Source organism: Eulemur rufifrons, chromosome 19, assembly GCF_041146395.1.
Source record: "Eulemur rufifrons isolate Redbay chromosome 19, OSU_ERuf_1, whole genome shotgun sequence".
Taxonomy (NCBI): Eukaryota; Metazoa; Chordata; class Mammalia; order Primates; family Lemuridae; genus Eulemur; species Eulemur rufifrons.
In genome coordinates, this window is record NC_091001.1 from 66,592,465 (window position 1) to 66,605,696 (window position 13,232).

The 13,232-nt window shown below is 33.7% G+C and overlaps 1 protein-coding gene across 13 annotated transcripts in view; it reads right to left on the reverse strand.

Moving 5' to 3' along the window:
- Positions 1 to 13,232, reverse strand: part of EHBP1 (EH domain binding protein 1) — a 322,545-nt gene that overhangs the window by 77,283 nt on the left and 232,030 nt on the right. For all 13 annotated transcript variants that reach the window (XM_069494642.1, XM_069494650.1, XM_069494641.1 and 10 more), the window contains one exon: positions 10,206 to 10,349. In XM_069494642.1, coding sequence (XP_069350743.1) covers positions 10,206 to 10,349 — 144 coding nt within the window. The remainder of the gene's footprint in view (positions 1 to 10,205; positions 10,350 to 13,232) is intronic.

The following is a 13,232-nucleotide window of genomic DNA, read 5'->3' on the forward strand; positions in this document are numbered from 1 at the left end:
ACATAGAAGTACACTAGTATTCTTCTCCTTTAAAATACAACTATAAAAAGGTTAGCTATACATTTAAAATGTCTTACTGGTCTGAAATGGATTATGTACATTAAATCTTCTGGTGATTGTGTTGAAGTAAAAAATAAGGAATATATTTTCCTCTTAGTGCCCTGGGTGCAGACATTCAAGCTCATATGGAGAATAAAAATCCCTAAGTAACTATTCACTCTATATGTTATTAAAGGTTTTAGATTTCTTTTTATAATAACTGATAACTGATATCCTTTTAAAATGAAATTACAAATGCAAAGTTAACCTACTTCTTAATAATAGAACTGACAATATGTATAAATAAGAAAAATAAAAATTTCAGCTTGAACTTAATTTTAAAGCTTTGATTCCTAGAAGGCTAGCTATTTAAATGTATCACTGCCAACATTCATAAATATACAAATATAATCTTATACATATTCTTATGATGATACACACTTAGAATACATATGTATGAAAACTATAGAAAAAGTTACTATCAGTGATTATCAAAATGATGTTTTGTGTTTTTTACCAATTGAATGCTAACTGCTTCTTTTATTATTTGGAAAAGATCTAATGATCTTATCTAAATCTGCTACAATTATCAGCATGACAGACTAGTCTCATTTAAATCAATATTTTCCAATCAACATCAAAAGTACAAGGTTGATGTCCCACCCTTCCTGACAACAAAATACCTGTTAAAAGTTTAATTTGCAAAAGAGCAACTTGCATTCCTTTAGTTCTTACTGAATAAGCCATTTGGATTCATTTACAAAGGCCAGTAAAAAAAAAAAAGTCACCGTATCTGTATCTTTTTTGGTTACTGGTCTTTGTAGGTAACTAAGGACTGACCAAACTAAAATCCTTTCCCATAAATACTGTTTTCTTCAGAGGATTTGAACATTCCTGCAAACCTTTAAAGATGGATACTGCAAACCTTCCAGGACTTGCAGTTTGATCCTGCTACCTGCTCTGTGAGGATAGGATTCTACACCAGTCAAGTGTAATGCCTGGGCCATTATGCTGGCGGATTAAATGTTAGGGGAAAAAATTCAAGTCTGTTTAAAATAGCATTGTAAATATTTTCTGATATTTCTTTTTAAAAAGCTTCCAGCTATCTAACAGTTATCTGCAAACCATACTCTGTGCTACAAAATTATTGCTGAAAAAAACAAAAAACAAGCATATTTATGAATTCACTTATCATTGTGATTAGATTCTAATTAGGCTGATGACTCATCCTGATTCTTTTTTTAGATTTTCTATTTATAAAATATATTTTATTTTTTATTTTAAAAAGTTATAATTAAACTTACATGGCATCATTCTTCTGATAGATTCAAAGTGCTTCATAAATATCCTAACAACAATTCCAAAGACTGTGGGTAGCAGGATTGCCATCGTTTACTTTTCTTGGAGTGTATCAATCTTAAACTTTAGCACATCAGATGCAAACATCTCTCCCAGATATCTATATAATTACATGAGTATTATTAAATATAATGGTGGGTTTATCAAATGTATTTTTTAGAAAGCAATTATATTCCAATGCTATCATTATTATTCTAAAGAGATTAGCAAGAGTCTGAAATTGACTAGTTTATTAAATTCTATTTGTACCTATCTGGGGGAAAAAGAGCATGGGAGAATTGGGTAATAAAAATAATTAAAAAGGAAATATTTTCTTCAAAAAATTACATTTTTCTTAGGGTTTGTGTTTATATGTATTATATAATCAAGACAGCTCCTTTGGATTATACAATGGCTAGACTGCTGAAGCTGTCAAGAGTCCTGAGTTGTACTTTGAAAAAAATGATTTTAAGTTCATGTGGAAAACAATCAACACTTAAAACTTACATTATTAAAATGCAACATTTGAAAATCTTCATAGAACAAAAGGAATAGGAAGAAAAGAAACATAAATCACAGAGATCCAGGGCAATGAAATCTGTCTCCTAGAGAAAAATAATTTCAGAGAAAAACTGAAACGCATTAAAGAAGTATCTAAAGGCACAAAGATACAAATAAATCATGTAAACGACTTCCCTAAAAAAGACTTAAAAGGCAATATGTAATTGTACCAAGTAGTCATTAAAACATGCAATAGTAGCCCTGCCAAAAATTTAGAAAAATTAAAAGGTTTATGGTATCTGTTTGTGAGTTGTCCTTTAAAAGAAATTATAGCTCAAATCTTTCCTGAGGATAACTTAAGTAGAGTCTGTACATAAGGATCCACCTGATAAGATTACCAAGAGTTATTTTCAGTGTCTTAGAAAGTGCTTCCCAGGTTTGCAGCCTAAAGCTATACTAATTATAAGAGGGAATGTTTAACAGAATGGTGTGATTCAAGGCAGAGTCGGGAACTGAACTCTAATCAGAGACCCAGAATATGGGAAAAGCAGGTGTGTGTAAGGATTTAGAGTATATATATCATAACAACAAAGAAAGGTATCATAATGTAGGATTCAAGAATAGCAAGAAACAAATGACACATGGAGCCTTAAGTCCCCAAGTGGCAAAAGTAATCTCATCTGTAACTCACTTGAGACAGGAGAACACTAACTTCCTTTGCCCAATTCTGCTGTAAAGACCTTCAGAGAAACATTTATTTTTCCTGTTTACAAACCTTTGCTATTAAGAAATTCCTTATAGCAAATTTTTCATGTTTAAGCTCATTTTTTATTAGTTCACATTCATAGGATATGAAAAATAGCCTGTCACTATCTTTTCATTTATTCACTGAACATACATTTACTGAATACTATTTAGTGCTGGGGATACAAGGTCCTTGTACTTTGAATAGTTCATAGTTGAGTGGGAGAAAGAAGTCTGTAATTAGATAATTATATCGGGATGAATGCATGCTACAGTAGACATATGTACAACATAACAGAAAAAGATACAGGAAAGAGATTTAACTTTACTACAAGGAGCCATTAGGGAAGCATTCATAGAAAAAGTGATATTTCAGTAGAAACTAATAAAGAAAGATGGGTATTTCAGGGAGAGAATAGCAAATGCTTGACACAGGAATGAAAGAATATGGCACATTCTACATATTGCAAGCAACTTAGAAGTGGACTGTAGAGTGAAAAATGGGGGGGCGGGTAGAGATGAAGCTGGAAAAGGAGGAGGACAGGATTTGCAAGGAACCTCTATGAGGTCATATTGGGTAGTTGGGAAGTTTATTCTGTTAGGTAAATGGGGCTACCAGAAGTATTTTGAGGCTTCATATATTCAAGTTAGCCTTAAGATATTTTCCAGTTTTCTCTTCTTTATATTTTATAAGTCTTTCCTTATAAGTATTAATAGATCTTTGCTTTCAATATTTAATCCTTTTCTGAATCCCCTGTAAGTTCTCACTTTTTCTCCACCAAGAACTAGACACAAAAGTTACTAACCCGTACTGAGTACATGGAAGCTGTCCCATGCTCTATATGCTTCTATTTAAGTACCCTAATATCAATTATTATTAATAAAATAGCTCTATTCATTCTTCTCAGAAGGTCCTAGGTTTGTTGTATAGAAACAAAGTATAGAGTGATAAAACATAGAAATTGCTAAAGGGACTCTAAATCGGTGGTCCTTTAAGCAATAAATAAGTGGTCTCAGTAAGTTCTTCACTAAACTCTTTAAGATTTGACAGTCAGCCTCCCCCCTCCTTTTTTTTTTTTTTTTTTTTTTTTTGAGACAGAGTCTCGCTCTGTTGCCCAGGCTAGAGTGCCGTGGCATCAGCCTAGCTCACAGCAACCTCAAACTCCTGGGCTCAAGCAATCCTACTGCCTCAGCCTCCCAAGTAGCTGGGACTACAAGCATATGTCACCATGCCTGTCTAATTTTTTCTATGTATTTTTAGTTGTCCAGTTAATTTCTTTCTATTTTTTAGTAGAGACAGGGTCTCGCTCTTGCTCAGGCTGGTCTTGAACTCCTGACCTCTAGTGATCCTTTCACCTCAGCTTCCCAGAGTGCTAGGATTACAGGCGTGAGCCACTGCGCCCAGCTGGCCTCCCATTTTTTTAAAAGACTTGAAGTCACTCCTGGTTACCAACTGTTTTTCCTTATCTTTTAAACTCATGGCAATTCTCAGATACACTAAGTACTACCATTCTAGCACTTTGACTCTCAGTACCATAGCATACTTTATGAAGGGCAAGAAAGATTACAATGAATTTAAAATAAGAGCATTGTTAATTAAAGCACAATTAAAAAGCATAAGGAAAGTGAAAATAGTAGAAATCAGTTCAACAAATTAAATCCCAGTCTTTTTTTTTTTAAGTTAGATGTGCTTTTTATTTATCAGAAGTCTTTTGATTTCTCCACAGGGAAGGGGATGCTGACACTAATGTGGAGATGGCTATTAGTCATGGTTCCCTTTCCCAATTCACCATAGACACCTATTAATTTGAGTGTCAAATGGGGGGGGGGAAGAGTTTTGCCTCCATTTCACTAGTGGAAAAACAGAATCAGAGATATTAAATAATTTCCAGTTTTAATATCACTTTAACTCACATTTCATTGCTCTAGAGATGAAACTTTTTCATTTTGCCTTTTTGTTTTGTCAGCCAAGTTGGCCATACTTCTTTTCCAAAAAGTGAACTATACTGCCTAGATACTTACAAGCTGTATGTATAAGAGCTAACAGAATGATAAAGAAAATAACCAAATTAAGAAAATTACCACCAGGCACAGTGGCTCACACCTGTAATCCCAGAGACTTTGAGGCGGGAGGATTGCTTGAGGCCAGGAGTTCAAGACTGTGGTGAACTTTGATCACTCCACTGTTCACCAGCCTGGGTGACCCCAGGTTTAGAGACCCTGTCTCCAAACAAACAAACAAACAAACAAAACCCCACTACATCCCTGGAAAAGATATAAACCTGATATTAGTTGTATAATAACTGAAAATCTGAAAAGCAATGGCATGCTCTAACTTCTGCCATATTTGTAAGATTGGAATTAACTGACATTTTACATTCTCTCTCTTAAATCATTTCCGTATAAGCTATAACCCCTACAGGGTACTAAGTGTCAAAACAAGAGCAATAGTCTATATAGGTTTTAACATCTGAAAAATGAGCAATAGTGGAATGCACATGAAACAGTTTTTCAATTGAGCTTAAATTTTACCCAAGAAAAGGCTGCAACAATATCTCCCATGCCACATACTCTTCTTATAATGTGACTTTGACATTCCTCCTACTGAGTGGTAGGGTCTATGTCTCCTCTCCTTAAACTTGGGAGCAGCTTTGTTAACTGCTTAGGTCAACAGAATATGGTAGAAGTGATGTTTTGTGACTTTTAAAAATAGGTCATAAAACACAGTAAAGGGGCCGGGCGTGGTGGCTCACGCCTGTAATCCTAGCACTCTGGGAGGCCGAGGTGGGCGGATCGTTGGAGCTCAGGAGTTCGAGACCAGCCTGAGCAAGAGCGAGACCCCATCTCTACTAAGAATAGAAAGAAATTATATGGACAGCTAAAAATATATATAGAAAAAATTAGCCGGGCATGGTGGTGCATGCCTGTAGTCCCAGCTACTCGGGAGGCTGAGACAGGAGGATCGCTTAAGCTCAGGAGTTTGAGGTTGCTGTGAGCTAGGCTGACGCCACGGCACTCACTCTAGCCTGGGCAACAGAGTGAGACTCTATCTCAAAAAAAAAAAAAAAAAAAAAAACACAGTAAAGGAAACAATTAACAGAGTGAAAAGGCAACCTATGCAATGGGAGAAAATATTTGTAAACCATTTATCTGATAAGGAATTAACCTCCAAACTATGTGAGGAACTCCCACAACTCAATAGCCAAAAAAAAAAAAAAAGAAAACACCCAAGAAGCAAACTGATAACCTAATTAAAAAAATGAGGTAAGGACCTGAGTAAATGTTTCTCCAAAGAAGACATACAAATAGCTGACAGGGATATGAAAAGATGCTCAACATCACTAACCATCAGAAAAATGAAAATCAAAACCATGATGAGATATCACCCCACACCTGTTAGAATGGCTACTATTTAAAAAACAAAAGATATTAAGTGTTGGCAAGAATTTGGAGAAATTAGAATTCTTGCATGCTGTTAGTGGTAATACAAAATGGTGCAGCTGTTACAGAAAACAGTATGAAGATTCCTCAAAAAATTAAAAATAGAACTACCATCTGACCCAGCAATCCCACTTCTGGGTATTTATCCAAAAGAATTGAAATCAAGATCTTGAAGAGATGTTAGCACTACCATGTTCACTGCAGCATTATATACAATAGCCAAGATATGAATACAACCTAAATGTCCATCAACAGATGAATGGATAAAGAGAATGTGGTATATACATACAATGGAATACTATTCAGCCTTAAAAAAGAAGGAAGTTCTGTCATATGCTACAACATGGATGAACCTTTATGACATTATGCTAAGTAAAATCAGCCAGTCACAGAAAGACAAATACTACATGGTTCTACTTATATGAGGTATCTAAAATAGATTCATAGACTCAAAGAGTGGAATAGTGTTTGCCAGGGACTGGAGAAAGGGGGAAATGGGCAGTTACTAATCAACAGGCATACAGTTTCAGTTAAGCAACATGAATGAGTTTTCTGAAGATTTCATACCTTATACCTTTTATTTCTTTTTCTTATCTTAGTTAGGATCTCCATTGTGATGCTAAATATAAGTGATAGCGAACTTCCCCCCTGTATTTTAATGTCACAAATGGAAAGCTTTCAATGTTTCATAGTTAAGAATGTTTGTTGTAGCCTTTTTTAGATACATTTTATCAGATTAATAAAGTGCCTTTCTACCCCTAAATACTGTGTTTTCCCCCTCTTTGGACCATGAATAGATGTTGATATTTTTCAAACATTTTTCTGTATCTATTGATATTACTGCTTGACTTTTCTTCTTTAGTCTGTTAATGTCTGTCTTCTTTAGTCTGTAAATTACACTGCTTGATTTTTTAAAATATTAAACAATCTTGCATGCCTAGAATAAATCCAAATTGACCATGGTAAGTTAACCTTTTTATACATTGCTGGGTTGAATTTGTTAATGTTTTGTTTAGAATTTTTGCATCTATGTTCATAACTCAGAGTGGCCACTGATTATCCTTTCTCACAATAAACTTGAAGTGATTTTTTTTGAAGGAAAAAAAAAAAAAAGCTAGACCATAACAATGCATATTTCTGCCTTATTCTCTTGGGTACTTGCTCTTGGAAGCTAGTCACCATGCTGTGAGGAAGCCCAAACTAGAAAATTAAACCATATGGAGAGGCCATGTGTGTGTAGGTGTTTCAACTGATAGTTCAGCAGAGGTCCTAGCTGAAAGCCAGCCCCAGACATTGTGGAGCAGAAACAAGCTGCTACCACTGTGTCCTATCCGAATGCCTAACTCACAGAATCCATGAGTGCGATGCGCAATGCCTGGGGAATGGACACGTTTGAAGTTCTCTCTGGGGGGGATGGGGTGGGGGGAGGGGAGGAGTGCACACCTATATGATGAGAGTGATGTGCACTGTCTAGGGAATGGACACAACTAAAGCTCAGACTCGGGGGGATGGGGAGGCATGGGCAATGTATATAGCCTGATCTTTTGTACCCCCTTAATGAGCTGAAAAACAAACAAAAAATAAAAATAAAAATAAAAATAAATAAAAAATAAAAAATAAAAAAAAATAAAAATTGTTGTTTTATGACAATAATTTTTGCAGTGGTTTTTATGTAGCAATAAATAACCTGAGAGAGGAAGGGGATGAAAATATCTTTGGGATTGTTCAAAGCATAGTTTCATAAGCAACAGGATATATCTTTGGGTAAGTGTGAGAAAAACATAACAAAGTGACCAAGCTGGAATGTAGCAAGCTAGCTATGGCACACAGAGCTGCTCTTTTTGGGGAAAAAAACAACTACAAATACATGAATCCAAGACAACTAATCCAAGTTGTATGATTAGTAGTCAAAGAAACAATGAGATATTTTGTGAGAATTATTATTTATCAGTTTCCAACATTGGTCATCAAGAATTTCATGTCTTTTCAATGTGAACAGAACTGTGAATTAGCCATTTATTCTACACCTAGTCATAACTAGTATTATCAACCATAAAAGTAATGAGTTCCTTCTTTGTCTCTCTCCTTAAAACACACACCCACACATCTTAGAGATACTGAAATACAACCCTAGTTTAAATGAAACTGCTTTAGTCAAGTTTATTTGGGTATGCTAAGAAAACAATTTGCTAAAAATATCTTTTTTGGATACCAAAAATTTCCCTAGTTTAAAATATTTATCTTAACATGCCATATTTTTTAAAATAGAAAGAATTAAGGAGAAAAAACCCTGTAAGCCATTTGTTGTCCTACCCCTTAGGGATAAATACTGTTAACGTTTTAATGATTTTTCCTTCCTGCCCTTCTTAATGCATATATAAAAACACAGTCAACATTATTTCAAAACGGAATTCACATGGCATATACCATTTCATATCTTTCATTTTGTACAAAATGACATTGTAAGCATTTTCCTGTGTCCTTAAAATATTCTTTCAAAACATTATTGAGTAAATAATATTTAATGGCTATACAATAAGTACATGCATTTTTAATTATTCCCTGGTTTTTGAGAATTTAGGCCATTTAAAAATTTTTGCTGCTATAAATAACATTGTAATGAAAATCTGCATATCAATCTTGGTTAGTAGAATTATTGGGTAAAAGGAATGAGCATTTCTTGAAGAAATCTAACTGCTTTCTAGAAAGGTGTGTTAAGTTACATGCTACCAGCACAGTAAAAGAGTATCTAACTTAAAAAACCCTTACCAGCATTACTTCTCTTAAAATCTAAGTTACAGACTTTGTAGATATAATAAGATGTCACAGACTAGGGATAAAAGATAATTTAATAATTAATTTCTGATGTTGAATTCACAATAATATACTTTGGCTAAAAGTTTAAGTTTCATTTGGGAAATAAAAAGTTTAAATTAGTGATACCTTGTACAGAAGAGATGACTGAAAATATGTGTTGAAAGGTTGAACCAATAAACAAATGAACTGAATGAAAGAACAAACAGCCTTAAGAGTCAAGGAACTTGAATTCTAAGTTTAGGTTACCATTGTTTGTGACCCTAGGTAAATTTAAACAGCTTTTCCTAACTCATTTTCTTCATCTCTACAATAAAATGTAGTCTTACATCACAAGGATGTTAGAAAAGTAAACAAGAAAAGAAATATAAGACAATGCTTTAAGAATATAATCTCTGAAGTCAAACTGTCTAGGTTCATTCGATTCCTGGCTTTTATTAGTTGGGTGACCGTGGGCAAGTCATTAATTTGTTGGTGTGTTAGTTTTTTCATCTGTAAAATGGACATGATAATACCTACTTCATATAATTGTGGTAATGAATAAATGAAAAAAATCCATGTGAAAGCACTCAAGGTTAGAGGTTATTAAACTGGTATCTACAAAACCTTAAAAAGAACATGCAGTTTTATATACATGTGCGTTCGGTGGTAGGGCAGAATTATCAGAGTTTTCAAATTCAGGAAAAGGTTCATGTGCCCCTAAATTTAAGGGCTTCTATTATTGTATGTTCATTATTATCTGTGAAGCACTACACAAACACATGTATAAAAATGTAGTTAACACAGGATGGCATCAGATGATAGAAAAGAACACTGACTCTGGAATCTGATAAGGCTCAAGTTCAAATCCCGGATTCACTATTTACTGACTCTGCAACCTTGTACAAGTTATCTTACTTATTGGTCTCAGTATTCTCATCTGGAGAGTAGTTTGACTATCTTCATATAGTAAAATAAAAAGTATTGTTCCTGAAATACTTTATAAGTATTCAGTAAATGATAGGCATTATTATGATATTCTAATATGTCCAATAAAATTAACTTCCATATACAAAATACAATCTTAAGTACAGTTACAAAATGTCAACTAACAAAAAACAGATTATTCATGTATATGTGAAAATTATATTCCAGGATCTTACCTTTCCTCATAGCTAATACTGCTGTGTAGGAATAATGACAATGCTCCTACAAATATGTAACGTACCAAGCACCCACAATGCACAAAGTGTACAGAAAAATAATTTAGCACAAACACAAGCAAATTATTCCCCTCAACTCCATGATTACAATGAACAACATGGGTTTTTTTAACCAATGTTCCTCACATCACTTAGCTGCCTGTTGCAGAGCGGTGTGGCTGCATTGGTGTTCTGCTTATTCCCTGCCTTTAAAGCTGCATCTCTTCTTGCTTGCTCAAGCAGAACTCTTGCTCTTTCTTTAAGTTCTTCTTGTCTAGATAACATTCGATGCTAAAAGCAAAGATACAGAATTAGAAGCGAGAAAAAAAAAAAAAAAAGAGCGAGAACATCTAATCTGCATTTGTAAACTAAGTAAAGGTTAGACAATCTATTGAAGTAATAGAGGTCAGGAATAGGATTGTAGCATCATTAGATTACCTATAGAGAATATTAATGTTGACTAGAAACTGAAATGAATACACAAATCTTGACATAAAGAAAATATATCTTTACTGTCTAAAACTGTATTAGATTTAATCGCAATTTTATTGGAACATACTCTCATAAAGTATAAGGTCCATATATGTTATATATATTCTCCATATTTGCTCAAAAATATAAATTGACAATCAAAAACATTTTTAAAAGTTCAATTTTATTTTTATAGTCTTATAGAATTCATAACAATGTGTCTTCCAAATTTGTATATTGATAGATATTAAATATCTATGGCAATCATCCTTTAAATTCTTGACAATATTTATAGAAAATTCAAACATCATATTTTATTAAAAAAAAAAAAGTAAAACTGGTTTTCTCCATTGCACACTGTCCTGACAACAACACAATTAACCATATCAGAATTGGAAAAGTATTCTCCCGATTAATCTGTAATTTTACAATGTAATTTTGGAGAACAGATTATTGGTCAAAAATAGAAATCAGTGCTTAAATTCATTAACCAAAAACACAAATATCCCTACTCTTTATAGTCTCAATTCCTTTTTTTCCCTACTAAAATCACCAATCAGAGTAATTGCTGTTACTCTGATACTTAATTTCTGTTACTTCCCTTTCATTGTATAGCTTTGGCTCAATCATAAGTAGAACTTGCAGTCATGGAAAAGAAAATATTAATAGTAAACTTATCACTTTATTTGGTATTATGTGAAACTACCTTTCTTTTGAAGATTAGTACAGGATTTTTGTGTTTTTTGTAATCCTTATATTTTATAACTATTTTTAAAAGCTTTTATATGTAATCTTAAAAAAGATTTTTCTTAAAGTATATAATTCAGTGGTTTTTAGTATATTCACAAGATCATGAACTATCAACTACCTAATTCTGGAACATTTTTATCACTCAAGATTTTAAGAGGATTAAATGAAAATTCTTAATAGATACCAATAAAATGTGTAAATGATAATGATAGACTCTAAGTTCATGTTGATAGAACGTAATAGAATCGGTCATTGCATTCTGACTGGTTACAATATCAACAATGTTTCAAAAACAAGTAAAATTAATTAGATGACCACTGCATTTTCAGTCAAGAAGTCAGGCTGTTAATCTCTCTTCCACCAATAACAAACAATATAACACCGAGCAGGTCCCTTAAAAACTATACTGCATTCCATTACATGATGTTTAAGACCTTTGGAGTCAGACAGATCTGGGTTCAAATACCAGTTTCATCACTTAATTGTGGGCAAGTTACTAAATCTCTCTAAGCCTCAGTTTCCTCATTTATAACATGAGGATAAAAATAGACCAATTCTCACAAGGATCGTGCAAAGATTAAATAATAAGAGTAATGGGTTGGGCATGGTAGCTTGCACCTGTAATCCTAGGACTTTGGGAGGCTGAGGTGGGAGAATCACTGGAGCTCAGGAGTTCGAGACCAGCCTGAGCACCATAGTGAGACCCACCCCCTATCCCTATAGAAAATAAAAAAACTAGCCAGGCATGGTGGCACACACCTGTAATAACAGCTACTTGGGAGGCTGAGGCAGGAGGATCACTGGAGCCAGGGGTTTGAGATGGCAGTGAGCTATCATGATGCACACCACTGTACTCTAGCCTGGGCAACAGAGCAAGACTCTGTTTCCAAGGGAAAAAAAAAAAAAAAAAGAGTAATGTACTGAGTACTGGCACATGGATGATAAGCACTGAATAAATGTTAACTATTACTATGTTTGTAATCTCTCAGTTTCCTTATCTCTGCAATGAGGGGACTTAGAGTAGATCATCTTTAAGATCTCACTTGGTCTGGATTCTGTAATTCTGTAGTCCTTTAGTGATTCCAACTAGCTACACAGAGAGTGAAAAACTGTACTTTGGCCTTAAAAGCACATAAACACAAATTGTTTTTCTGGTTAGAAATATAATTCACATTCATTATAGAGATTTTAGAAAATACATACAAGTAAAAAGGAAAATAATTAGTAATCCTGGCACCCATAGATAATCACTGTAGAATCCTGCTTTTTTTCACTTAATATCCTATTGTGAGCATTTTCTCATGGCCTTAAATATTTTTTTGAAAATATGATTTTTAACTGGCTACCTAACATTATGTTGTATAGATACATCATACTTTGGTTAACTTGTCTTATTTCATCAAAAATTTAGGTTGTATACAACTTTTTTACTATCATAAATAATGTTTTTATGAATATCTTTATAGGTGAATTTTTATATACAATTCTGCTTTAACTCTTTGGGAAGAATTCCTGCAAGTAGATTTGAGGAGCTTGATGAACATTGCTAAAACGCCCATCAGTAACTGACTTACATCTGGGCCATGATTATTTTTGAGTGCCATTAAGGTAAAAAATGAAGAGATTTTGTGAGCATCAAGTTCGGAAGCATAGACTTTGGAGACAAGGTTGATTTTGAATTCAAAATTTAACACTTATTATACAACCTTAGGTAACTCTGTAAACCCCAGATTTCTCATATATAAAACAGGATTCAACCACTTATGTCATGGGTTGTAAAGTTTAAGAGAGATATATGCAAGGTATACAACTGTCATCACGTGTACTAGGTACTCAAATAGGCATCATTATGACTTTGTTAAGTCTATAAAGCCACATTAAGTTACCAAATTTCCTCTAACTTAATGCTATTAATTATAAGATTCACCATTCTTTTATGAACTAAGAACAAAC